This window comes from Schistocerca nitens, chromosome 2, assembly GCF_023898315.1.
Source record: "Schistocerca nitens isolate TAMUIC-IGC-003100 chromosome 2, iqSchNite1.1, whole genome shotgun sequence".
Classification (NCBI taxonomy): Eukaryota; Metazoa; Arthropoda; class Insecta; order Orthoptera; family Acrididae; genus Schistocerca; species Schistocerca nitens.
The window spans coordinates 38147284-38175089 of NC_064615.1; the positions used below are offsets into that span (position 1 = coordinate 38147284).

General features: G+C 43.4%; 1 protein-coding gene across 1 annotated transcript; it reads left to right on the top strand.

Moving 5' to 3' along the window:
• The first annotated feature begins 324 nt into the window (after nucleotides 1–324).
• Nucleotides 325–26940, top strand: LOC126234252 (DNA-directed RNA polymerase II subunit RPB7). The gene is made up of 8 exons (XM_049942945.1): nucleotides 325–504; nucleotides 765–874; nucleotides 951–1110; nucleotides 2979–3029; nucleotides 26267–26332; nucleotides 26468–26539; nucleotides 26618–26651; nucleotides 26741–26940. Exons 1-8 carry the CDS (start codon nucleotides 493–495, stop codon nucleotides 26755–26757), a joined length of 522 nt encoding a protein of 173 aa, XP_049798902.1. The 5' UTR covers nucleotides 325–492; the 3' UTR covers nucleotides 26758–26940.
• Nucleotides 26941–27806: the final 866 nt, after the last annotated feature.

Here is a 27806-nt window from a genome sequence, read left to right on the forward strand (position 1 = left end):
CGGTAGTCCTATTACCTGTGAAATGGTAAGTCACTTTCCTTACTCCATCGATTCGTACAATTGAAAGCGGAACAAGAAATCACCATTTCGATAATACTTAATTCCTTATACACCGTACAGACCGAGAGAAACTTCTTGCCAAATTCGAATATGGCGGTCAATACAGACGACAGTAATCAGCTGGTAGAGCCATCTATCGGTAAGTCCGGTAGTTGAGCATCCCTCATTTCGCTAGCTTTAGACGCCTGTATTTTGTTTTGCTGTCAGTGATAACATATCATGTCTGGGGACTCCATGTGGTAGTCATATCCTTGGTGGTAATCACTTTACCCATGAATATCTTTGAACTGTTTACAATAGGTTTGTCGTTTCACGTTTGTGTTTGTTGTTGAGGTGTAGTATGCCGTTGGTGTGACTTGGTATTTCGGAGATGCTGTGACGCTGTGTAATTATCTGTTTCGTCCAGCAAGCGGTTTTACACACTCCTTAATAATGTTTTACCACGTAAGTGCCAAGAAGAACATTGATATTGATGTTAATGCTCTTTTGGTCCCTCGAGATTCATAAATTTTTGATAGTGTGTTCATTTACCGACTCGGTTTGAGTTGTTGATGGTACATTTAATAATAAGATTCAGTTTCTCATGACCCAAAATTTCAGTGACACTGATTTCGCTTTCAACATTGTTGTACACATTACCGTTGAGCGTTATTTTATATTCCTTCAGTAATTCGGTACCAGCAGTATGTTTTATAAACTTTCAGATCTCCTTGGAGCATGAGATTCTACTTCATCCACGGTATTTTGGACCACAGCTTATTGAAACCGTGAAACAGAAGTTATATACGGAGGTTGAAGGAACTTGCACGGGAAAGTAAGCAACATTTTGTTTTACTGTGATGCTTTTGTATTAGCAACAACATGTATCATATTTAATTTCCTTTTTTCAGGTATGGTTTTGTAATAGCCGTTACAACAATAGATCATATAGGTGCTGGCCTCATACAGCCGGGCCAGGGCTTCGTTGTTTATCCTGTTAAATATAAGGCTATTGTGTTTAGGCCTTTTAAAGGAGAAGTTCTTGACGCCGTCGTCACCCAAGTAAACAAGGTATAAACGACTTTAAATAATAACCGTTTGCAAACAACACAATACACAGTTAAACACCTGTAAAAATAGTTTAATTTCTGGAACAATACCTTGTAGCCTAAATGAAACAAATTTGCTGTCGAAAGTATCTGCTGTTGTGCAGGAAACTAAATTGTGTTTAAAAAGTATTTTGACAGTCACTGATGTTTCCACCATGACTCATTTGCAGATTTTTGCTTTTTAACTGTTGTTAGATTAGGCCTATTCAATTTTATGTCTCTGAACTCCTTTATTTCGAAGGATTTATTTTTACTTGATGTTAAGGTTGTATTCAGATTATGCACGTTTTATTTCTAAAGTTCTGTGAGCTGCTTAATCCTGGAATTAAACACTGAGTTTCACTCTTGCGTATAACACTATATCACGGAAAAAGAGAGAGAGAAAGGAAGCAGCCTGTGACCACTGGAGGTATTCTGTTTTGGTTGTTTTATTTTCGCATTTAGATATACATTCAGTTTTTAGTCCAAAATCTCAAAGCCATGTCCTGAAACTGTTTTTTTGTCACTAGGCAGTGACCCACGTTACCACAAAGCCGTAACTCAACAAACACACACACACACACACACGTCATACTAAAACATGTAAGTTTGATAATATTCTTCTCGGGTATGCAGCTGGATCATGATGTCTTGAAGACGTCATGATCCGGCTGCATACCCGAGAAGAATATTATCAATTATTACGCCGGGAAAGCCTTCGTAGTCACATGTAAGTTTGCTGGATAATGGAGGTTTAAATCTTTGAAATGCATTGTGAATATAAATACAAAATGACTGGTGACAGTAAACTTGTTTCATTTGATATCAATAACAGTCTCGGTAAAGCTTAACCTAAGATGTTTGCATTTAAAGAAGAGTCTACTGTAAAATTTACTGTCATGAGGAACACACATTTATTAGTTGATTGAAATGCTCGTAACTGTTGTGGGTCACTGGAGAGAAAGAGTAGCAGCTTTACCAGAGGAGGTAAATCATGCTGATACTACATCCTTCTTATTGTCGCACGTTTGTCTATAGAGAAAGCAGTTCTGTAAGCATTTTTCGTACATGTAGGGGTGACGACTAATTGCCATCCTGTCCATGTTGCTCAAGTCACTAAACTCTGACATTAATTTATTTTCAGTGAACTCTAATGTGGTTTCAGAAATCTGTGGGTGAAGATATTTTACATATTAACTACAACTGAAACTTTCAGTGTTGTGGGTTAAAGTACTGTGTGCACACTGCAGCTTGGTACTTTGTGCAGGGCATTCTGGATGTCGGTTTAATGGATTCTGCTAATTCCTCTGTATCCATCACCCACTGCAATGAATGCAAAGCTACAGAGCGCATATAGTTCAATGTATTTATCATTATAAATAATATGTAATGAAACACAACATGAATGTTAACACCTTTGTCAGATGTTGAAAATGTAACTGTTTCTGTGCTTTTTGGTTTACAGTGTAGGGAAAGGATTCTGTCAATTTCCCAGACTTCGTAATCTTCATAAAAGTTCTGTTAATACAGCAATTTTTAGTCCGTAGCAGTTCAAAGTAATTAATATATAAGAGTTGTAGTTTGGTCAGTTACGATCAGAATGTGTAAAAAAAAAAAAAAAAAAAAAAAAAAAAATGGTTTCAGCATAAACTCCTGTCAGTGTGTTCTTATTGCTAATAACACAATAGGTGGCTGTAACCTATCCAGATTCCTTATGTTGTGAGTAATATTGTCTTGTATGTTTACTTTCTCTTTCGTGGACTAATTTTAGTTACAAGTGATTAGTATGGAGTGTGAGATCCGTTCATTTTATTGAACATCACTGAGGTTTCCAAACTATTACTTTTTCAGGTTGGGATGTTTGCCGAGATTGGTCCGTTGTCATGCTTCATTTCACATCATGTAAGTTTAACTTTCTGTACAGAAATTTTAGATAATCTGCTGTGTTTATGTTTTCCTAGATGAAGAGTGTAAAGGGGTTTTCAAAATAACTTTTTGCTTAATTAATTGGATATGTACCTAGTAAATCTCTTAAAACCTGATGGCTATTCTTGTAGATAACAACACTCTTTCAATACTAACAATATTCAAAGTGTAGTAAAACTTAATGGTGTGCCCTGTGCTCTAACTTTGAAATGTATGTTGTTAATGTCTACCATGAGCGGTCATTGGAGATTATGACGGCGAAACGGGTGAAGTGTATAGAACTACCACTGTAACTGAGTAAATGCTAGGTGCAATCAGAGTGGATTTTTGGACAAAAGCACTTCTGTTTGCAGGGACAAATACAAACAAGTAAAGAATAATATAGCCCAATTTTTACTTTATACTTTTGTCACAGCTTGGTGTTTCTTGCTTTGATATGTATACTGCAGGATGCCAGATGCGAGAAAACAAAAGATGAAACTATTAAGTTGCAAGCTGTTTAGCTTCTGTCTGTACTACAGATGTCTACCACCACAACAAATATTTCACTTTCATATGTGTTGGCTTTGCCAATCACAACCAAATTGTAACCTTCCATTGTAAAATAGACATTGTGGTGTACTGAATGTCAGTCTGTCAGAACATAGATTTAATATTCACATTCATTGGTTTCGCCTTCGTTGATACATACCCAAATAACAATGAACAGATGTATATCACAGTGCAGCTGTCACCTTCCAACCTTGTGCCATGCTAAGGTCAGTCTGTTACCAAAACATAGGTTTTGCCTTTTTGGTGAGATACTAATAAAATTGTAACACAGTGCAAACGTGCTGTGCATATCAATAAGAAAAACCTGTATAAGTGGCAGAGATTACAGTGCTCTTATGCTGTCAACAACTCTTCCCCAGCTTACTGCTGTTGGCAGTTTGTGTCCATTGGCTGTAACCAATTGGGTCATAGTATACAGTAGCCAGTGAGAATCATTGAATTTGATGACTTGTTTCGGTGGAAGGTGCTTTTGTTTTTTTATGTGGGTGGCACGAGATTGGCAATTGTTGATCTGGCTGTTACAGATATAAAGTTGGTTAGTGGTTTTTGTATTTCTTGGGTTGTATGTTTCTTGGAATATGACATAGTGTGAGTCATTTGGGGAAGAGCACCTTACCTAGTGTCTCCGGCGTGTGCCCTCCTAGTACATTCCACCTTTTTTCTCACGTCATTGTCTGATGCTAGGGTACATAGCCAACACGGTAGCCAGCCCGTGTGGTGGGGGCGCTATGTACCCTTTTGGTTGAGCCCCCTGAGAACACATGGATCACACTTCTGATACCTGAGCTGTGACCTCCTCATATAAGCCTAGGAGTGGTTGCCTGTCATCCTGGAGCATTGGAACTCCTGGCAATGGCCACTGTGCCGGACGGCCCTTGCTGTGGCTGGGTGGCGCCCGTGCGGAGAGCCCCTGATTGGAGTCTGTGGTATCAGGGCGGATGCAATGCAAATGAAATGTATGTGGGCCCAGAACTCTATCCGTTCTTCTATGGCTGTCTCTTTGAGTGGAAATGATTTTTTTAGTGCTGCTTCTTCTGCCCCTTTGGCCTTCCCCTTCATGGCTACCCCCTGGGAGGAGGGTTAGACTCGTCGGCTAGGGGCGAAACCTTTACCCCACTTTCTGGTTTGCACCAGGATTGATGGGGATACTTTCACCAATACCAATCCTTTATTTTTTGTAGAACACATTGAAGACAAGTTTGGCGAAGTGGACTCTCTGAGCAAGATGCTGTCAGGTTCGTTGTTGATCAAAACTGCTTCAGCTGCCCAGTCTGTCGCCCTTTGTGCCTGTGACCATCTTGGCACAATTCCTGTGTCCATTACCCCCCTCCTCCGCACCAGTCTTTGAATATGGTTCAAGGTGTAATTTTTCACAGGGCCCTCATTCTTCAAACTGATGAGGAACTTCGGGACAATCTAGGACGGCGGGGTGTTCACTTTGTTCAGCGTATTCAGAAGGGCTCGAAGGACAATCACATTGATACTGGTGCCTTTATCCTGGCATTTGAAACGGATACTCTCCCTGAGAAGGTCAAGATTATGGTTTATCGTGTGACATGAGTCTGTACATCCCACTACCAATGAGATATTTTAAGTGCTTGTGTTCTGGACACACGTCTTCCCACTGTTCAAAGACCCCTCTCTCTGGTGACTGTGGACATCCACTCCATGAGGGTAGTTGCTTCGTCCCCCCTCCTGTGTGTGTTAATTGTCATGGCAATCATTCTCCATGTTCACTGGATTGCCCGGTTTATAACAAGAAAAAGAAGATACAGGAGTATAAGTCCCTTGATCGTCTAACCTACAATGAGGCTTGTAAGAAGTATGCACGTCTTCATCCTGTGTCATTGATGTCTAGCTATACTTTAGTTACATATTCACCCCTTCCTCCCTCTTCCGTAACCCAGTCCCGAAACCCTCTCCTCCCCCCCCCCCTCCCCTGCGGTTCCCACATCCTCCTCTCCAGGCGCCGCTCCCCCTCCCCAGTCGGGGAAGTGTTCCACTTCTTTGACGTCTGCCAGTCAAGGATGCCCCTCCCCGCCCCCCTTCCTGGCACCTTCCAGGCCAAAGGTCTGCTGGCACATGATGACTACGAAAACCACGGACTGTGGGCCCCCAGGTCGCCCGCTCTCTTTCTGTTTCAGATCTTGCTGCAGCTGGCTCCTTTTTGTGGCACAGCCCTCCTCAATCTCAAACAGAAAAGAAGAAGAAGGATAAGTCTTGGGACAAGGAGCCTCTGGTGTTGCCAGAGGTCCCGTCCCAACCTTCGCAACCTGACTCTGACCTGCTGTTCATGGATGTCACCCCCTCCTTGTCGGTGATGAATGGTGACCTGGTGGCATGACTGGTTTTAGCCTGTTCACCCCCCATTTGAATCATTCTGTGGTTATCCAATGGAATTGGAATGGATATTACCGTCACCTTCCGGAGTTGAAATCCCTTATTTCGTTTCTCTGCTGCTTGTGTGGTTCTACAGGAATCTCATTTTACTGGTTATCACTCATCGAACCTCAGTGGGTTTCGTGCTTTCTGTCAAAATCGGATTGGCCCCCTGCGGGTCTCTGGTGGCATTTGTACGTTGGTCCGTATGGACGTTGCTAGCACGTGGATTCCTCTTCAGACTACATTGGAAGCAGTTGCTGTTAGGATCCACCTGGACTCTGGGGTCACAGTTTGCAATCTTTATCTTCCTCTTGACAGGACTCTTACACCTGCTGTCTTAACTGCCCTTCTTCAGTAATTTCCGCCTCCCATCCTCCTTGTCGGGGATGTTAATGCCCATAATCCCTTGTGGGCCAGTGCATTTCCATCTAGTCAGGGTCTTCTCATAGACCAGTTTCTTGCAGACCACGACTTGTGCCTTCTTAATGATGGCTCCCCTACCCATTTCAGTGCCGGTCATGGTACCTTTTCTGCCATTGATCTTTCTCTTTCTTATCCCTGCCTCCTCCCTTCATTACACTGGTTGCTACACAACGACCTTTGCGATAGTGACCACTTTCCATTGATTCTCTCGCTCCCTTCCCGCTCCCCGATGGACAGGTTACCTCGTTGGTCTTTCTAACGCACCGATTGGCCTCTATATACTGCACAGGTCGTGTTTTTCTCCCTTTGTCGAGCCGTATAGATGACGTCCTACGTGATGTGTCTGATGAGATTGTTCGCGTGCTAGCCTTTCTATCCCATGATCATCTGGACCATTTCGCTGCCGGCAAGTCCCATGGTGGAGTATGGCCATTGCCATCGCCATCGCAGTCGAGCTTTGCAACACCTCAGAGGCACCCATTCCCTTGCTTCTATTTTCCCTATGTCATGGGTATGGGCTACACTTCGCTCTCTCCAAGGTTGCCATCGGCAGTCTACCCTCCCAGGCCTTGCCCTCCTGGATGGCCTGTACACGGACCTGTTGATTCTCATGGAACATCTTGCAACCCGTTTTTCAACAGCATCAGCATCAACCTCCTATCCGGCTGCTTTCCTTCACCAGAAACAGCGGGCCGAAGCTTCCGCCTTATGTTTTACCCCTTGGCAGTCAGAATCTTACAACGAACCTTTTACTGAATGGGAAGTTTCTTCCACACTTTCTTCTTCTCATGATATGGCCCCTGGCCCAGACTCCATTCACAACCAATTGCTTCAACATCTCAGTGCTCCACAACGACAACATCTTCTCTGGGTGCTTACCACATTTGGCTCCAGGGTGACTTCCTTTCTCAATGGAGGGATAGCATTGTGGTTCCCTGGTAAGAACCCCGTTTGTCGAAAGCTATCGGCCAATTAGTCTGACAAAAATTGTTTGCAAGTTACTTGAATAGATGGTAGCCCGTCGGCTCAATTGGGTCCCCGAATCTCGGGGTGTATTGTCCCCATACCAGTGTGGCTTCAGAGAGGGACAGTCTCCGATTGATCATTTACTTTGCTTGGAATCCACAGTTCGGCAGGCTTTTTCCCAGTGCCGCCATTTGGTTGCAGTATTTTTTGACCTTCGCAAGGCCTATGACACGGCTTGGCATCATTGTATCTTACTTACGCTTCATGAGTGGGGTCTTTGGTGCCCACTCCCGATTGTTATCTGCCAGTTCCTGTTCCATCGGTTGTTCGGGTTGGTACTGTTTTTAGTTCTCCATGGACCCAGGAGCATGGCATCCCACAGGGTTGTGTATTGAGTGTACTTCTTTTCCTCATTGCTGTAGATGGACTTGTGGTTTCCATTGGTCCTTTGGTCACACCTGCTCTGTGCCCCCCTGCGGGTCCGGGGTAAGAATAGGCCCGAGGTATTCCTGCCTGTCGTAAGAGGCGACTACAAGGAGTTTCAACCGTTTCGGCCTTCCATGTGATGGTCCCCCTTGGGGTTTGACCTCCATTTTTTTTCAAAATTCTACAGAAGTACGAGCCTTTTGGGGAAGGACACCTTACGTGGTGTACCACTGGTCCTCAGTGCACTGAGACCTTGGCACTCACCATTTGTACCGGCGTTGTAACCATACCCACTATTCCTCAAATTGGGCCTAAACGCCTGATGGGTTGTACAAGTTACGCCCATAGTGCGTCCCCATCTGCACCTACGATCATGATGGACTTTCCATGGCACCAGAAATCCAGCACGGTAGCCAGCCCGTTGTGGTGGGGTCGTCATGTACCCTCTAGGTTGTAGCCCCCTGACAACACAGGGATCGTACTGCCGATACCTGAGCTGCACCCTCCCCACGTCGGCCAAGGAGTAGATGCCCGTCTCCTTGGGGCATCAGGACTCCCGGCAACGGTCATCCTGCCAGGTGGCCCTTGCTGAGGCTGGGTGGCGCCCGTGGGGAGAGCCCCTGGTCGGAGTGGGTGGTATCGGGGCGGACGTTTCGCAGATGAAACGTCAACACGTATCAGGTCGCTCTGTGGCCGAGTCTTTCAAAAGGAAAGGTAGTGTCTCTAGTTCTGGTTCTCCTGCCCTTTCCCCCTTGGCCACTCCCTGGGAGGAGGGACAGGCCCGCCGGCTTGGGGCGAAGTACTTCCCCCGCTATTTGGTTTGTTCTCGAACCGATGGGGGGACGTTCGCCACCTCCAAGCCCATGTTCTTTGTTCAGGACATCTTTGGGGAAATTGAGGCTCTCAGTAAGATGCGTTCAGGGTCCGTTCTTATAAAGACCACCTCCGCCACACAGTCGGCGGCGCTCCAGGCGTGCAACCGCCTAGGGGATATCCCAGTGTCCATTGTCCCGCATCTGGCACTAAATAGGACGCAGGGGGTTATTTTTCATCGGGACCTCCTGCTGCAATCTGATGAGGAGCTCAGGGCCAACCTGGAGCGCCGAGGCGTGCATTTCGTCTGGCGAGTCCAGCGTGGCCCCAAAGACCGTCGCATCGACACCGGGGCCTTTATCCTCGCCTTCGAGGGGGCGTTCTCCTGGAGAAGGTAAAGGTGATGTGCTACCCGTGCGACCTTACGTCCCGCCTCCTATGCGCTGTTTTCGGTGTTTGCGCTTTGGGCACATGTCGTCACGGTGTGAGGCTGAGCCCCTTTGTGGCGATTGTGGACGTCCTCTTCGTGAGGAACATACATGCACCCCACCACCTCGGTGCGTTAATTGGCCTGGCATCCACTCGCCTAGATCCTCAGACTGCCCCGCATATCAGAAGGAGAAGAAGATACAAGAACTCAAAACTTTGGATCGTCTCTCTTATTCTGAGGCCAGGAAGAAGTATGACCGCCTCCATCCCGTGCCGTTGACCACTTGGTTTGCCTCAGTTGTGTCCCCTCCTTCCGCAGTATCCTCACCCCTATCCTGTCCCCCCTCCGCCTCCTCCCCCCATCCGGGGTCTCTGCCTCCGCCTCCCAAATCCCTCCCTTCCAAATCCTCCTCCCTCGTGGCCCCCGCCCCCTCTGCCCCAGGGGCCAACCTTCCTCCTCCTCCTCCCCCCTCCCGCTGCCTGAGAAGCGATCCTCTTCTCAGGCGTCCATCGGGGAAACGTTCCGGACTCCAGCTTCCGAGGTCCGGCGTTCCAAAACGGACCCCGCGCGTGAGGACCTTCTTCGGGTCCAGCCCACCACCCCTGTGCCTCCTCGGACTCCCAAGAAGGCCCCCAAGAAGAAGTCTCTATCCCCCTCTCCACCCCGGCGCATTTCGTCTGACGCCCGCGGCCGTCGAGGTGACCAGCTCTTCCCCCGTCTCGTTCCCCCTCTTTTTTGACTAGCGATGGCCTTGTTACATTGGAACATAAGAGGTATTCGATCTAATCGGGAGGAATTACAACTGCTCCTCCGCCTGCACTGTCCGCTCGTCCTTGGTCTCCAGGAAACCAAGTTGCGCCCGACTGACCTTATTGCCTTTACCCATTATACCTCGGAGCGGTATGACCTCACCCCTGTGGACAGTATCCCAGCTCATGGTGGGGTCATGTTGCTCATTCGGGACGATGTCTATTACCATCCCATCCCATTGACCACCCCACTCCAAGCAATAGCTGTCCGTATTACTCTTTCTGCTTTTACTTTTTCAGTTTGTACAATCTACACTCCATTGTCATCCGCTGTTAGTCGGGCTGACATGATGCACCTGATTGTTCAGCTTCCCCCGCCGTTTTTATTGTTTGGCGACTTCAATGCCCATCATCCCCTTTGGGGCTCTCCTGCATGCTGTCAAAGAGGCTCACTCTTGGCGGATGTCTTCAACCATCTCAATCTTGTCTGCCTCAATACTGGCGCCCCGACTTTCCTCTCGGACTCTACTCATACCTACTCCCACTTGGACCTCTCGATCTGTTCTACCACTCTTGCCCGTCGGTTCGAGTGGTATGTCCTTTCTGACACCTATTCGAGCGACCACTTCCCCTGTGTCGTTTGTCTCCTGCACCACACCCCATCCCCACGTCCTTCGAGCTGGAACATACCGAAAGCTGACTGGGGTCTTTACTCCTCCCTGGCGACCTTTCCGGACCACGATTTTCTCAGTTGTGACAGTCAGGTCGAATACCTCACGGTTGTTATCATCAATGCTGCCGAACGTTCCATTCCTCGTACTACCTCTTCTTCACGTCGCGTTTCCGTCCCCTGGTGGAACGAGTCTTGTAGAGACGCTATCCGTGCTCGTCGACGTGCTTTACACACCTTTCGCCGCCATCCTACGTTGGCGAATTGTATTGGATACAAACGACTCCGAGCGCAATGCCGTAGAGTCATCAAAGACAGCAAAAAGGCTTGTTGGGCCTCTTTCACCAGCTCCTTTAACAGTTTTACTCCCTCTTCTGTCGTCTGGGGTGGCCTGCGCCGGCTGTCTGGCATTAAGGCCCACTCCTTGGTACCTGGCCTGACCTCAGGTAATGAGGTCCTCGTTGATCCTGTGGCTGTCTCCAACGCCTTCGGCCTGTTTTTCGCGGAGGTTTCAAGCTCCGCCCATTACCACCCTGCCTTCCTTCCCAGGAAAGAGGCAGAAGAGGCTCGACGACCTTCCTTCCACTCGCTGAATCTGGAAACTTATAATGCCCCCTTTACTATGCGGGAACTTGAACGTGCGCTTGCACTGTCCCGGTCCTCTGCTCCGGGGCCAGATGCCATTCACGTTCAGATGCTGGCACACCTTTCTCCGGCGGGCAAAAGCTTCCTTCTTCGTACCTACAATCGCGTCTGGACCGAAGGTCAGGTCCCCATGCGTTGGCGTGACGCCGTCGTCGTTCCTATACCCAAACCCGGGAAGGATAGACACCTTCCTTATAGTTACCGCCCCATTTCTCTTACAAGCTCTGTCTGTAAGTTGATGGAGCACATGGTTCATGCTCGGTTAGTTTGGATTCTTGAATCTCGACGGCTACTTACCAATGTCCAATGCGGCTTTCGTCGCCGCCGCTCCGCTGTTGACCACCTTGTGACTTTGTCGACATTCATCATGAACAACTTTTTGCGAAGGCGCCAAACGGTAGCCGTGTTCTTCGATTTGGAGAAGGCTTATGATACCTGTTGGAGAGGAGGTATCCTCCGCACTATGCACAGGTGGGGCCTACGCGGTCGCCTGCCCCTTTTTATTGATTCCTTTTTAACAGATCGAAAGTTTAGGGTATGTGTGGGTTCCGTATTGTCCGACGTCTTCCTCCAGGAGAACGGAGTGCCTCCGTCTTGAGCGTAGCCCTTTTTGCCATCACGATCAATCCAATTATGGATTGCATTCCACCTAATATCTCAGGCTCTCTCTTTGTCGATGACTTCGCGATCTACTGCAGTGCCCAGAGAACATGCCTCCTGGAGTGCTGCCTTCAGCGTTGTCTAGACAGCCTATACTCATGGAGCGTGGCAAATGGCTTCTGGTTCTCTGAAGAGAAGACGGCTTGTATCAACTTTTGGCGATATAAAGCGTTCCTTCCGCCATCCTTACATCTCGGTCCCGTTGTTCTCCCATTCGTGGAAACAACTAAGTTTCTAGGGCTCACGTTGGACAGGAAACTGTGTTGGTCTCCGCATGTCTCTTATTTGGCGGCCCGTTGTACACGTTCCCTTAATGTCCTCAGAGTTCTTAGTAGTTCATCTTGGGGAGCGGATCGCACTGTCCTGCTTCGCTTGTATTGGTCCATAGTCCGATCGAAGCTGGATTATGGGAGCTTCGTCTACTCGTCTGCTCGGCCATCCCTCTTATGCCGTCTCAACTCCATCCACCATCGGGGGTTACGTCTTGCGACCGGAGCCTTCTACACTAGTCCTGTCGAGAGTCTTTATGCTGAAGCTGCCGAATTACCATTGACCTACCGGCGCGACGTACTGCTGTGTCGGTATGCCTGCCGGCTGTTGTCTATGCCCGACCACCCCTCTTACCAGTCCTTCGCCGATTCTCTCGACCGTCAGTACGGGTTGTATGTGTCTGCCCTGCTGCCCCCCGGAGTCCGCTTCCGTCGCCTGCTTCGACAATTGGATTTTGCCCTCCCTACCCACCTTCAGAGAGGGTGAGAGCCTGACACCACCTTGGCTCCAGGCTCGGGTTCATATTTATCTCGACCTCAGCTCACTCCCGAAGGAGGGTACTCCGGCTGCAGTGTATTGCTCACGGTTTGTCGAACTTCGTGCTCGACTTGCCGGTCACACCTTTATTTACACCGATGGCTCCAAAACTGACGATGGTGTCGGCTGTGCCTTTGTCATCGGGGCCGCCACCTTTAAATACCGGCTCCTCGACCAATGTTCGAGCTTTACGGCCGAGCTTTTTGCTCTCCATCAGGCCGTTCAGTATGCCCGCCGCCACCGCCATTCATCGTATGTACTCTGCTCTGACTCACTCAGTGCTCTTCAGAGCCTTGGAGCTCCCTATCCGGTCCATCCCTTGGTTCAACGGATACAGCAGTCCCTCCATTCGTTCGCTGATAATGGTTATCCTGTCAGCTTTCTGTGGGTTCCCGGACATGTAGGAGTGCCTGGGAATGAGGCTGCGGATGCTGCAGCCGAGGCTGCAGTCCTCCTGCCTCGGCCAGCCTCCCGTTGTGTCCCGTCATCTGACGTTCGTGGGGATGTTTGTAAGAGGCTTGTGTCGTTGTGGTGGGATGCTTGGTCATCCCTGCAAGGAAACAAGCTCCGGGCAGTAAAACCGCTCCCAACTGCTTGGACAACCTCCTCCCGACCATCTCGGCGAGAAGAGGTCCTTCTGACCAGGTTGCAGATTGGGCATTGCCGGTTTAGCCACCGCTACCTGCTCTCCGGTGACCCAGCCCCGCAGTGCCCTTGTGGTCAGGCATTAACAGTGCGCCATGTTTTATTGTCGTGTCCCCGCTTTGGTCAATCTCGTGTTGTCCTGTCCCTGCCATCTACTTTACCGGATATTTTAGCTGATGACGCTCGAGCAGCTGCTCGTGTTCTGCGTTTTATAACTTTGACTGGCTTGTCCAAAGACATCTAACCTTTTTACTTATTTTATCTACATCTTTGTCAGGTATTTCTGGTGTCCCCCCCTCCCCTTGAGTTTTACTAGATTCCATTTGCTCTAACAACAGTGACTGGGCGCTAATGACCTCAGTAGTTGAGCGCCCTTAAACCCCCCCCCCCACAAAAAAAAAAAAAAAAAAAAAAAAAAAAAAAAAAAAAACCTGCTCTGTATGTGGATGATTTCCGCATTTGGGTTAGTTCCTCTTCAATGGCCTCTGCAGAGTGGCAGCTTCAGGGTGCTATATGGTGTGTCTCTGCATGGACCCTGTGCCTCCTGGATCTGGTCCACCACCGTGGTATTCGTTTGGCCACCAGTGCCTTCCCTACTAGCCCTGTTGATAGTTTCCTGGTTGAAGCTAGGATCCCCCCCCCCCCCCCCCCCTTTCTGTTCGGCAGTCCCAGCTTCTGGTTTCTTATGCAATGGCTGTCTGTTCCTCTCGCATTCATCCTTCCTGTTCTATCTTTTTCCCAGACTAAGGACATCGCTCACCTGATTCCCACCGTCGGGCGTGCCTACCGGTTGGGCTCCGCCTTGCGTCTCTTCACTGGGATTTTGAGCTTCCTTCTTTGTCTCGCCTGTACTGCATCAGATGTGGGATATTTCCTGCCTCTAGCGTAGCCTTGGGGTTGCCCACTTGCTGACTTCCCTCCTTTTGTTTTCACCATTGACAACACGACTGCACTTTTATGTTTTTTAGCCTTTTACCTTTTATTGTTATGACTCTTCTGATATGTAAATATCTGTCCGAATGGACCACCTTTGAAACAAGGGACTGATGACCTTGCTTTTTGGTCCCTTCCACCCCAGTCAACCAACCAACCAATCTATCTTAGTTCTTTCTCAAGCGATACATGCTCGCTGTGCTGCCTATTTTGTAGGTACTTACAGGGCCTCGTCTAGTGTTGTGGCTGCACAGCAGCAACACTCCCTGCCACTGCAATCTGTCAGTCAGAGTACAGTGTTATCACTGAAAATATTTGGTTACGAAATTTTGATTTATACTTTATAATGGGCACCCAGGTACCGTATTTACTCGAATCTAAGCCGCACTTTTTTCCCAGTTTTTGTAATCCATAAACCCACCTGCGGCTTAGAATCGAGTGCAAAGTAAGCGGAAGTTCTGAAAAATGTAGGTACCTGCCACCACAACCAACTTCTGCTGTCGAATATATGTAGAAATTATGTGTACATATAGAATATATGTAGCACTACACAGGCATGCTTTGCAGGCACAAAGATAAATACTGGCGCCAAAACCGCTGCGTCAGTAAATAAATTAAAAGAAAAGGTAGAAGAATGTAAACATTATGCCATGTATTCTTTCGTGTTTGCTGCTATCTCATTTAAATCCTGTCTGCATAATTAACTACGAAACTAGAGTGAGACAACAGCAAACACGGAAGAATATACATATCATGTCATGTTTGTATTCGTATTATTCTTATGCTGAATAGCGATACAGTCAGAAATGAAGCACGGCAACTGACTAGATTTTTAAATCTAAGATGTCTCTTGTGTGCGGAATGTAATGTACTAAAGAGGCGTCTGCAAAGATTTTCAAACAGAGATAAATTTTCGCTAAACTCTCGTTCAGAACATCATCTAGCATATGCAGTCTATTATTTGGGTTTTGTTGATCATTATCAAAGAAAGCAGCAGTATAAGTAACAACAAATAGCAGTCTTGCCATTGTTTCACTTATGAGACAATTGCTCTCTCTTCTTTTTATTGTAAGCCGCGGTAGCGCGCACAAAAGCGAGCCGTGCCGCGAGCGGCGACAGGTCGTAAGCACTCATTATTAGAATGCGACAAACAATGCACGACGTTTTAAAATAATGCAGTTTCAGCTTAGAGTGACGTAAACACCTATAACAAAGAGAACGACACTTATCAGATTGAAGCAAAATAAGCAATCGATTCAAACCAAACAAAGCACGTGAAAAAGGAAGGGTACCCGTACAAATAAGGACGGAGCGCCTGACACACAGCAATGGCTACTTGATAAAGCTTAACTGTTAAGCTTATGCCTCGAACCAAACTACTGTAGCTGTATCTTCATCTAATCGACCTAAATTGTGTCTCATGTTACAATGGACCAACTTTGTTTCGATTTGGAGGTGTGGTCTAAAACTTTTCTCTCCCCTTGAATTTCGAGTCTCAAATTTCAGGTGCGGCTTAGATTCGGGAAACATTTTATTCCTTGATTTTGAGTCTATTTTTCAGGTGCGGCTTAGATTCGAGTAAATATGGTACTTCACCTGTTTGGAGTATAGAGCAGATGTAGCGAGTATATCTTGTCAAATTAGAGGCAGCCAGTGGGAGGACAGCATGTACCCAATGCACAGCTGTTAACTAGATTTGTCTTCATGCTGCTAGCGTATGATTTAACCCCTTTTTCTGGACAGCCTTTCTTTTGCATTATGCTTTTATTGCATATTGAAGTTTCTGTTGCTTTTGGTAACAACATACGAATTACTCATGTTGTATCAGTGAACCTTTCTTTTTTTTTCTGTTTCTGCCACTTACGAGTACATTTCTGAGTGAAAGAAGATACTTAGGTGATTATTACGGTATAGTTTGTTGTTGAGTATTCCGCGCATATGCCATTTATCAACTCAACATCACACATCGCAGTAATTTAATTGTGTAAATGTGGTGCCAGAAACGTATCTATGGAATTTGATTACAGAAATCCACATATTTTACAGCTATTCATACGCCCTGCAAACCACTGTACTGTTTTTAAGGGGATACATTGTATGAATATTATCCGCTGCTCATATTCTGTTTGTGTATCCATCACTCCTCTCCATGACCCTGGTGCAGCAACAGTAATTAATTATTCCAAAAAGAGAAAAAAATACCTTTTGCAACAGAGACTATTTTTCTTTTTGGAACCATTTGTGTATGACATGAGGGAAAAGTGACTGTCTGCATGCCTCTTTAGATCCTGTGACTGTCTGCATGCCTCTTTAGATCCTGTAATTTCTCTCATTTTAATTTCTCCCCTTTCCTTTACAACAAATGCAGTGGATGAATTAGAGCTGCTCCACTATGTTTCTCTAATATTTATTGGTCACATCCATAGCTGAATGGTTAACAATGCTGCTTTCAGTGCAGAGGGACCCACGTTCGATTCCTGTAGCCAAATGAAGACAGTGATTTAAATCTGCGCCCGATCATTCTGATTTCGGTTTTTCGAGATTTACCAAAATTGCTCCAGACATATGTAGCGGTGGTTCCTTTGAAAGTGCATGGCTGATTTCCTTCCCCGCCTTTGAATCATTCTGAGCTTGTGTTCCATCTCTAATGGACTCAATGTTGATGGGGCGTTAAATGCTAATTTTGCATCCTTCCTTTGATACCTGGTACCACCTATCATTTATTTATCAAGTGGGAAGGTCTGGAACAGATCCTATATAGCCCCTTAAGGCCAAATATGGAACTGCTGGAATAAAGTAGTAGTGGCACCATTAAGATTCATGTCCTGGCAGTAACTGCAGGAAGGATTGGCAATATGCTGATCACATGTCCCGCGACCATAGATTGCCCCCTTGTATTGCTTTGTAGGCAGCATTTGGCTTATTGGATAGGCCTATGGTCTAATCCTTGAGTGGTTTGACTTTAATATTTATTCTCTAAAGTTCCTAAAGGGCCATTCTATGTTTAGTGGTCTGATTTCAAAGAAGGTTCCTACATGATAATTACAGATTTTGATGTAATCTTGGTGAATATTTGTACATGTTCCCAGTAAACATTGGCAAAGTTTTACTGTCATTAATTTAATATGTGCCGAGATCAAATAATGTGTATGGCAGCTTTTAACTGTGTACCCGCAAGTTTTCTGCAACTTAGAGAGGTACCTAATATCTCTGGCAAAACTAGACCATATTGTACGAACTTCTGCGCTCTCTTATGTTTAATAATAAACAATACTTCATATGTGATATTCATATGGGTAATCAGGGTGGCAATTCTGCTGGAAAACCTGGAATTCTAAGGGAATTACATTTTACTGCAAAAAATTAAGGAAACCTCAGGCTATTTCAGGAATTCCTTAAAATCTCAGGGAATTCTGTGTTTTTACCCTAGAAGTGGAGTTTAATTTTATTGAGTTTTATAAATCACCAGTTTTAATATACTTAAAATTTTGAAGTGTGTTAATTATATGATTATTACTCCATATAAATTATCGATGTTTAAGAACTGTGGTGAAATTACTGCTTATGGCTAGTATATCTCAGACCAGAGGAAAGAAAAGTCATTATTGTGACATGCAATCCCCCCCTCAACCGCTCTCCTCTGCTCTCGGTTAATTATTATGATTTCTCTTGCTCCCCATACCTGGACCTGGAATTCTCAGTGAAATTTTGTTTTTATTTATTTATTTTAAGTTTGAGTAGCCATCCTCAAAATTTGAAGCAAATGCAGCCATTAAATAAGCCACATGAAGAAACTGTGAAGTTTAGCTTTCCATGTGTATGAAAGTGTGCATGTAATACACCTGTACTTTGCATGTAATACCATACCAACACAAGGTCTTAGTACTGTATATGGAATTTTTTCCACTAAATGTCATGGAAAGTCACCTTGGAATGAGGTTGGAGAAGTGACAAGTAGTGAGAGCAATCTTGCAACTGCCAGAATAGGGAGATTCTTATGCCTATAGATCTGTTTCAGTTCTGCAGTGAGAGCGTTTACAGTAGTGAAAGAGATATATTAACATCGGATCTCCATCCTGTACAATACAATGTATGCATTTATGAGAGATAGTGGAGGACAGGAAAAGTGTGAGAGGTTTCACTAAGCAGAAGGCGGCTTTAACAAATCTTATCTGCCCACCTGGCACAGAACATACATTTTACTGGTCATCAAATAGTGACAAGTTGTGGGTTTGGAACGGCATATTATTTCAGTTATTCCAGCTTCATCAGTGACATTAATGACAGTGGAGGCCTAGTTTTTCACATGATATTCAATAGAAAATTAATGAAGCCTCAAAAAAATTGAAGTAGCTTGAAATTATCATAAGTGCAGGATCCTAAAAGAAACCTCTCCTAGCTTTTGATGTTTCTTTACAAAATGGTTCACCTGAATTGGGATCCTGTGCTAAGGAAATTCAGCTGTGGCTGCTGTTGCACAAGTGTTGAGCCTGGCTCCTGTGGCGAAGGGGATTCTGATTTTCTCAGTTTAAAAGAAACTAGTGGTTGTCAAGCCACCATGTTCCATTGTGACACATCTATAAAAATTTTCATTAGTACACTTATGTTCCATATAAACTGTGAAGTATCTAAACACAAAATATCCTATACTTTAAACTATAATTAAACTAGCGCAGCCTTAGCATTGTTGTGGTCTTCAGTCCAGAGACTGGTTTGATGCAGCTCTCCATGCTACTCTTATCCTATGCAAGCTTGTTCATCTCCAAATAACTGCTGCCACCTACATCCTTCTGAATCTTCTTAGTGTATTCATCTCTTGGTCTCCCTCTACAATTTTTGTCTCCATGCTTCCCTCCAATACTAAATTGGTGATCCCTTGATGCCCCAGAATGTGTCTTACCAACCGATCCCTTCTTCTGGTCAAGTTGTGCCACAAATTGCTTTCTCCCCAATTCTGTTCAGTACTTCTGTAGAACCACGTATCGAAAGCTTCTATTCTCCTCTTGTCTAAACTAGTTATCGTCCATGTTTCACTTCTGTACATGGCTACACTCCATACAAATACTTTCAGACAAACTATAAATGGATCCTTTACAAAAAATGTCAGACAGACTGTTATTACCAAGATTTACATAATGTGACAGTGATGTAAAGCTTGAAGTCAGTTTATGTGTTGCAGCTGTTCTGCAACATTTTTATTACAAGATCTCCACCTTGGTAATGCACAGCTAAATTTTAAACTTTAGTACTAGTTTGAATCTGTACCTATTACAACAGGAAATCTGGCTGAAATATGTCATGATGAGTTGCAATGACAGATGCCCTTTTCTCTTGTAATTTTTCGAGTTCTTGTGACTTGGGCCCACGTTATGTTCATCAGTACTTTCGATATTACCTTCCCCATACACTGCTAAACAATTGTAAAACATAGTAAGCAATATCAGATTTAATTTGAGTATCAACAGAGTATAGGCACATTTTCACAGTACCTCCAATTTGTTGCTGCTTTTTAGGGCCTTATATGCTCACATCGCAATACTAAGACTTTGTGTTAATAAATGACATGCAAAGTTCCAGGCTTATTACACACTTACTTCCAAATATGAAAAAGCTAAACTTATTATTAAACTTTAGTGAGTGCAAAAAGTTGTGGAAGATGGCCTGTTTTTGTTTCTTTCAAGGAAATATCATCAGAAGTGGTGTAACTCAAAGTTACGGAAAACTCAGGGTTGGGCTGTTGGAAGCTGTGCTGTGGGGTCAAACCAATAACTATATATCTACAAGTATTAAATTGCCAAAAGTAAAACTGTGCCAATGTTCATTGGGAATGTGTGGAAATGTTCACACAAAATTTCATCAAACTTCAAATTCGTCATGGGGGACCCTTTTGGCCACTTGGTGAGGATTGGGCCTATGTAATGATTCATGAATACAGTTTCGCCTTTTCTTCAACAATTTCCATTTGTTTCCTTTGTGTCTGTTACATTTTCATGTAGTCTGTTATTGTCTGGTGGCATGTCCCTGACTTCCTTCTGTTCCTTCAGTTAGACAAAAACAAACCTTACATATAGCTGTGCTGTAGACTTGGTCGCTCCAGAGTCTTGTGTGTGGCTATCTTAACAGATGCATCGTAGTTTCTCAGACTTTTCAGCAAATCAGTTTACCTTTCATGCTACTGATTTCAAATGTTTTGTGACAGACTTAAAATGCTGTAAGTTCTTCAGGTTTGCTGTCGGATCCTAAAATCAACTCAGTTCAATATTTCAGTGATCCAACTGTTTGCCATCTTCAGGAGACTGCTGCTTCTGCTCACGAGTCCCATTGAGAACTGATGCCAAGCTGCAAATTCATGTCCTATATAGGCATCCATACTGTTCACGGCACATGTGCTGCCCATTATGGTTGCTGCCTTCCAAGATTGGGCAGGTGGTGCTGCCCTTAGTAGAACACCAGCGGGAATGATATATCATACTTGGGGATGGTTTTTGAACAGTCTGACTGGCTGCACCGAAGAAAGTTCATTTTTGATGCGGGATAGTACAGGATTCCATGGCCTACTAAGAGGAAACCCATTGTCTCTATTAATTAAATTATCCGCCAACCTAATTTCAATTGCCTCTTTATAAACACTGTTCCAAATCCCGGAAGTGTTAGCAACTATAACATTTTTGTCAAATTTCATACCATGTTCCTCATTTAAGCAGTATTCTGCTACTCCCAATTTTTCCGGCTGTTGTAGCCTTTTCTTCACACCTGTCATGAACTGTGTGAATTGTACCGAGCGAGGTGGCGCAGTGGTTAGCACACTGGACTCGCATTTGGGAGGACGACCGTTCAATCCCGCGTCCGGCCATCCTGATTTAGGTTTTCCGTGATTTCCCTAAATCGCTCCAGGCAAATGCCGGGATGGTTCCTTTGAAAGGGCACGGCCGACTTCCTTCCCCGTCCTTCCCTAATCCGATGAGACTGATGACCTCGCTTTGGTCTCTTCCCCCGAAGCAACCCAACAACTGTGTGAATTGAATGGCTGATATAAGCCTTCCCTCACTGACATGGAATTTTGTATACACTAGGTTTCCTGAGCTCCACATCATCTTTCACAGAGCCAAGTAGTGCCCTAATCTTGGAAGGTGGAGAGAACACACTCTTAATGTTAAAATTCCTCCAGTCTTAAAACGATATGCCCCCAGCATAAAGAATAAAGGCCACCGATCTATGTTCCTCTTCATGCGCCTCCGATGACGGTCCAAACTCCATAGCCTGACGAATCTACTTCTCAAAGTATCCATTTTCCTTAAAAACAGCCATCAAATTTGCAAGTTCTTGGCTTAAGCTGTCTGCGTCAGAAATGGCATATGCTGCTTACCAAAGTCCTAAGGATGCCAACTGTGTTGGTGTGGTGGATGACAACTCTTAGAATCCACTCCCGTGATTGTAATGACTCCTTACCCTCTCCCTTTAAACCCAAATCCTTTCATCTTTCCCTCTCCTTCCCTCTTTCCTGATGAAGCAACTAGGGGTTGCGAAAGCTTGAATATTTGTGTGTGTGTTTGTGTTTTTTATTGTGTCTATCAATATACCAGCACTTTCTCATTTGGTAAGTTAAAGCAAAAAATGTTTTGAAGAAAGGTGGCAAGAAAGCAACAATGTTGCCAGTAAGAGAGAACATCATCAATTTGTAGCCCTCGGTTCATATCAGCAAATTTTTTGATGACACAGTGGTGCAACCTTGCTAAATCTGAAACCGACAGAGTTGTTAGCTGACCATTACATTGCTTGTATGTATGATAATGGATGGTGCATCAGCAACATTATTGACATATAATTGGAACAAAATGATGCACTGATAAAATTTATCCATTCCACTCAACTCATTTATTTTATTGGCCTGAGAGGCAAGATGCTTGTTGGGTACCAGAACAACATGTCATTTCCATGATCTCTGTTCTTTCAGTATCATCACCTGACTGACAGCATCCATTTTCAGAAAATTTACTACAGAAAGTGGCTCAAAAATTTTGAAAAATATAAACTGCAATGCTGAAAATTTTAAAATAAAAATTGATATTACTTTTTGCTTGCAGCCTAAGTGAAATACTTCTTTGGGATCAGAGATAAGATAGTTAGCAAATGGCTTTATAAGGAAACAGATACCATCAGAAGGCTTTGGAACCTAAATTAAGAATCCAAATTACTGGCTTAGTATCCTGGATGAATAAACCCACCTGTAGCTTGTACTGCTCAGCTGTCGAGCGTGAGCCCTATGACGAGGGGGTTGACGGTTTATCTTCTTGAACTGGTAGTGACAATTTCATCATGGACCAGTGCAATATAGTGAGATATTACTTGTCGGCTTAAAAATAAAAACCAAATGCAACAGGGCATGGATAACAGTTTGCTGCAGTGTGTTCCTTTGCTATGGTACATTAACACAAATTTGTCCATCATTTTTATGTATTATTAGTGCACATTGGAAAATTGAAGGTGATTTTCTGAATGCTTGAAAACATGCTTCTCTTTCCATATGTGATTCGTTTGAAATCAGTTATGGAAAACAGATTTTATAAAAGCAATCTGAATGTGTTCTGTTTTTGTAATTATTACGAAAATAAAGTTTGAACTAATTTTGAAGAAATTTGGAAAGCAGTACGCAAATGATATTTTACGCTGAGGTGACAAAGGTCATTGGATAGTGATACACACATATACAGGTGGCGGCAGTAGAGAGTACAGAAGCTATAGAAGACAGTGAATTGGTGGAGCTATCGTTTGTACTCTGGTGATTCATGTGAAAAGGTTCCTGATGAGATTATCGCAGCACAATATGGAGTAATGGACTTTGAATGAGGAATGGTAGTTGGAGCTAAAGAATGAGGAATGGTAGTTGGAGCTAAACACGTGGGACTGTCCATTTCAGAAATTGTGAAGGAATTCAATATTATGAGATCTACAGTGTCAAGACTGTGCCAAGAATACCAAATTTCAGGAATTACCTCTCACCACCGACAATGCAGTGGCCAACAGCCTTCACTTATTGACCAGGAGCAGTGATATTTGCATAGAGTTCTCAGTTCTAACACACTAGCAACACTGCTTGAAATAACTGCAGAAGTCAATGTGGTACGTATGACGAATGTATCCATTAAGATGGTGCGGCAAAATTTGATGTTAATGGACTGTGGCAGCAGATGCCCGACACAGCATCACCTGCTGTGCTTCTCCTGGGCTCATAACCATATCAGTGGGACCTAGATGATTGAAAAACTTCTGCCTGATCGGATGAGTCCTGATTTCAGTTGGTAAGAGCTGATGATAGGATTCAAGCGTGGCACAGACCCCACAAAACCATGGACCCAAGTTGTCAACAAGGTACCGTATAAGCTGGTGGTGGCTACATAATGGTTTGGGCTGTGTTAACATGGAATGGACTGGGCCCTCTTATCCATCTGAATTGACCATTGTCTGGAAATGGTTATGTTTGGCTACTTGGAGACCATTTTCAGCCATTATGGACTTCATTCCCAAACAACTGTAGAATTTTGTGGATGACGATGCGCCATGTCACTAAGCCCCTATTGTTCGTGATTGGTCTGAAGAACATTCTGGACAATTTGAGCAAATGATTTGGCCACCTGGATCGCACTATGTGAGTCCCAACAAACATTTATGGAACACAATCGAGAAGTCAGTTCATGCACAAAAGTGTTCACTGGCAGCACTTTAGCAATTGTGGATGGCTGTAGAGGCACCATAGCTCAGTATTTTTGCAGGGTATATCCAGTGACTTGTTGAGTCTGTGCCATGTCGAGTTGCTGCACTATGCTGGGCAAAGTGAGGTCCAACATAATATTAGGAGGTATACCATAACTTTTGTTACCTCATTGCATATTGTAATTCCATTTGTTGCTAAGTCATTGTGTCCAAAGTTTCATGTTTATTATGCCTTTAATCAGTGAGATATAAGAAATCAAAGTGAAAACTTTATTCATAGCCTGATTTTTCTGGCTACTTTGTCTCTGTTAATGCAACACTGTTAGTTTATGTTGTAAATTAAACCCACTGTTTGGAAGGGGGCTTAAAAGTGTTGTTTAAAATGAGACTGGTTTAAAGCTTTAACAGAAAATGGTATTTGTAAAAGAAGTGTTGAATATACCGTATTTTCACATTTTCACAAGAATTGTCTTTTCCACAAATTTGTATGTTATTGGAAAATAGCAGGCGAATGAAATTTTATATTACACGTCCTTGTGCTACAGAGCTATTGCACATTAAGTTTCACATTCAGCAAGCATTTACTCTACAAGATGCAAGAATCCAAAGTTTACTGTTTTTTTTTTTTTTTTTCTTTCTTACGTTAAATTGAGGGATTTTCTAATGAGTCCAGTTGGAAAAGTTTTAAAGAATATAGTTTTTTGCAAAATCAGGTCGAAAATACTGTTTTTTTTGACTTTTCACATAATTTATTCAGTACTGAAAGTGGCACATAAATGAAAGCTTATATTTGAGAATCTTGTGTTGTTAAGTTACTACATGCCAAGTTTTATGTTCATAATTCCTTCAATCCCAGAGGCATAAGAGGTCGAATTTTGAAAATTTTTTGAGTGGTTTTTACCTAAAATTTTCTTGCTGGATATGGCTTGTAAAATTTGTTTGATTATTATTCTTAAGAGAAAGCATGAAAGACTACAAGGTGGACAAATTTTATTTCTTTCAACAAAATATTCTTTGAGATATAACAGCTCAAAGTCACCAGAAATTCAAATTTGCTCTGTACAAAGTTGCACGTGGAGTCAAACAAGTGACTATATCTTGACCAGTATTGCTTTGATGAATGTTAAAAACTTTACCAATGTTCAATGGGAACATGTGTGGATGTTCACATAAGATTTCATTGAAATTCTTGATGGTCGAGCAGGGAGGCCTAGGTGAGTCAACATGGAATGATCTGTAGGCAATAATATTGGAGACTGAACAAAAGTAACTGTTTATTTTTACATTTTTCATAGGTTGCTTTGTAGTTTTAGCTTGTGTAATGAAAAATTCCGTGTATGTGGTGTGAATGCAGATGTTGAGCTGCATTACAAATCAGTCTAATAGCACCTGTAAAGAATTGTCTTTTCTGACCAGTGTTAATGCACTACAGGGTTCAATAATTATTCCACATCTGTTCTTGCTACAAGTAAATGGTATTTGTGCTTTTATCAATATATTTGTTTATTTTCCCTTATGGTACAAGCATTACATTTAACTTCATCTCTCAACATGTGGTTCATGAACATGTGTTACAATTTTTATTGTTGTTTTTCTCCATACTTGGCCTGTTAAATGAGGGGGGGGGGGGGGGGGACACTAATTGCATGGTAGGACACATCTTCACAATTTATGTGATAGAGTAATGGAAAGTAAAACAGTTTTAAGTATTTTTGCTTGTCCATATTTGCGACAACCTGAAATAGAAATATCATCGTATGTATCCTACCAAATGCAAATCGTGTTCTGTATGTGATAGTTAATTTTGAAATGGAAATGTTTGTAGGTGAGCCTGCTTTGTATGTTTTCATCTGTGGGTCATGTAAATCAGCCGTGCCCATTAAGATCAGCACTTACTGGCATGTTATTCATTAACAAAAATGTACAGTGAAGACAGTGTGGTTTCATACCGATGAACCTATTGTTCAGAAATCCCTAAGCAGTTAGACATGTTAACAATGGCTTCATTGGCTCCTCTCTGCGATGTGTCACTGATGACCTACTATAATGTTGGAATAAATGTATAATTCATCAGTATAGTTTTTGAACAAAGAAGAGTTTCCCAGTACACAACTCTGTTTTGGTATGCAGCTACAATAACAAAGTTACATACTGTCTCTATAACAGAGTAAACATGGAAGTCAAGTTTCCTGACAGATTAAAGCTTTATGTTGTATGAGGACTTGAATGCAGATCTTTGCCTTTCAAAGCCAAAGTTATATTCTGAATCATCCTGTAATGATTTTAGGCCCTAAAATGACGGTGCTATCACCAATCTATCTCTCTTTCATCAAATTATACTTTTGTTTCTAGGAAGAGCCTAAATATCTTTAACTTTTGGTTCTTTGTATGTTTGTTGCAGTCAATTCCTGCAGACATACAGTTCTGCCCCAATTCAAATCCAGCATGCTACAAATCAAAGGAAGAAGTAAGTGTAACTAAGTTATAATTTGTTGAAGTTTGGTAAACACAAATTGCACATTAAATTACTTCAGAATACATCAGATATGTGTTTCGAATTAATCTGAGTTTTAAAATATATTTGCGATTTCTGTGTTTGTAGGATATTGTTATAAATCAGGATGATGAAATTCGATTGAAGATTGTTGGCACACGTGTTGATGCCTCAGGAATTGTAAGTAACCATTGTAGTAGTTACTTTCTCCATGTTTTTTCAGTGTAGGGATAATGAATATTTTATTTTTTATTTCAGTTTGCAATTGGGACATTGATGGATGACTATTTGGGTAAGTTTATGTTTTTTACCGATGTAGCAGATACTTCAATTTTAAATTAAAAATAATATTTTGACCAATTTTATTGAAATATTTTTCAGGTCTTGTGGGCAACTGATCTCATTCCAGGGAGTGGCCAGTGGTGTCATTTTTTAAAATATTATTTTGTATAATGTGTATAATCTGATGCCTATCACTTGATAAGGTGTTAGTTTGTAATGAATATGAAATGTTTGTATAAGCTGAACTCATCAGAAACTTCTGTGAAGGAACTGTTACATTATATTAATTATGGAGTACATATCATTTTTCTTGTGTAGTGTGTGTGTGTGTGTGTGTGTGTGTGTGTGTGTGTGTGTGGCGCAACTGCTACGGTCGCTGGTTCAAATCCTGCTTCGGGCATGGGGGGTGGGGGTGGTGTCCTTAGGTTAGTTAGGTTTAAGTAGTTCTAAGTTCTAGGGGACTGATGACCTCAGATGTTAAGTCCCATAGTGCTCAGAGCCATTTGAACCATTTGTGTGTGTGTGTGTGTGTGTGTGTGTGTGTGTGTGTGTGTGTGTGTGTGCCACTCATCTACAGTTATGGTGGCCATTAAGTTTAGCTGAGCTTATATCAACTCCTGGCTGAAAGCAAGGGAGAACTACAGCTCTTATTTTTCTCAAGGGCATGCAGCTCTGCATTGTATGGCTTAATGATAGTGACAACCGCTTGTGTAAAATAATCTGGAGACAAAATAGTCCCCCATTTAGATCTGTGGGGAAAGGGAGGGACTACACGCGAGAATATCACCAGCAAAAACAAAACTGGTATTCTGCTGATTGGAGTGTGAAATATTAGATCCATTAACTAAGTAGGTAGGTTAGAAAATTTGAGGAGGGAAATGGATACGTTGAAGTTGGATTTAGTGAGAATTAGTGAAGTGATGGTTGGAAGAATAGGATTTCTGGTCAGGCGAGTGCAGATTTAGTTTTGAAGTAACCTAACTGCCGTGTGTGCTCAGCACCTCCTGGTCAGTTTTGAACAGAAAATATTTGGAGAAAGTTCTTGAAAGCTTGTCACTGTTCTGCCCATCGATTAGTCATTGTCATGATTTCCAGAACCTTCAACTGTTGATGGTGTAGATACATCTCGTGGGAGACTGCTGATCTATTGATCTGCTTGGTGTGC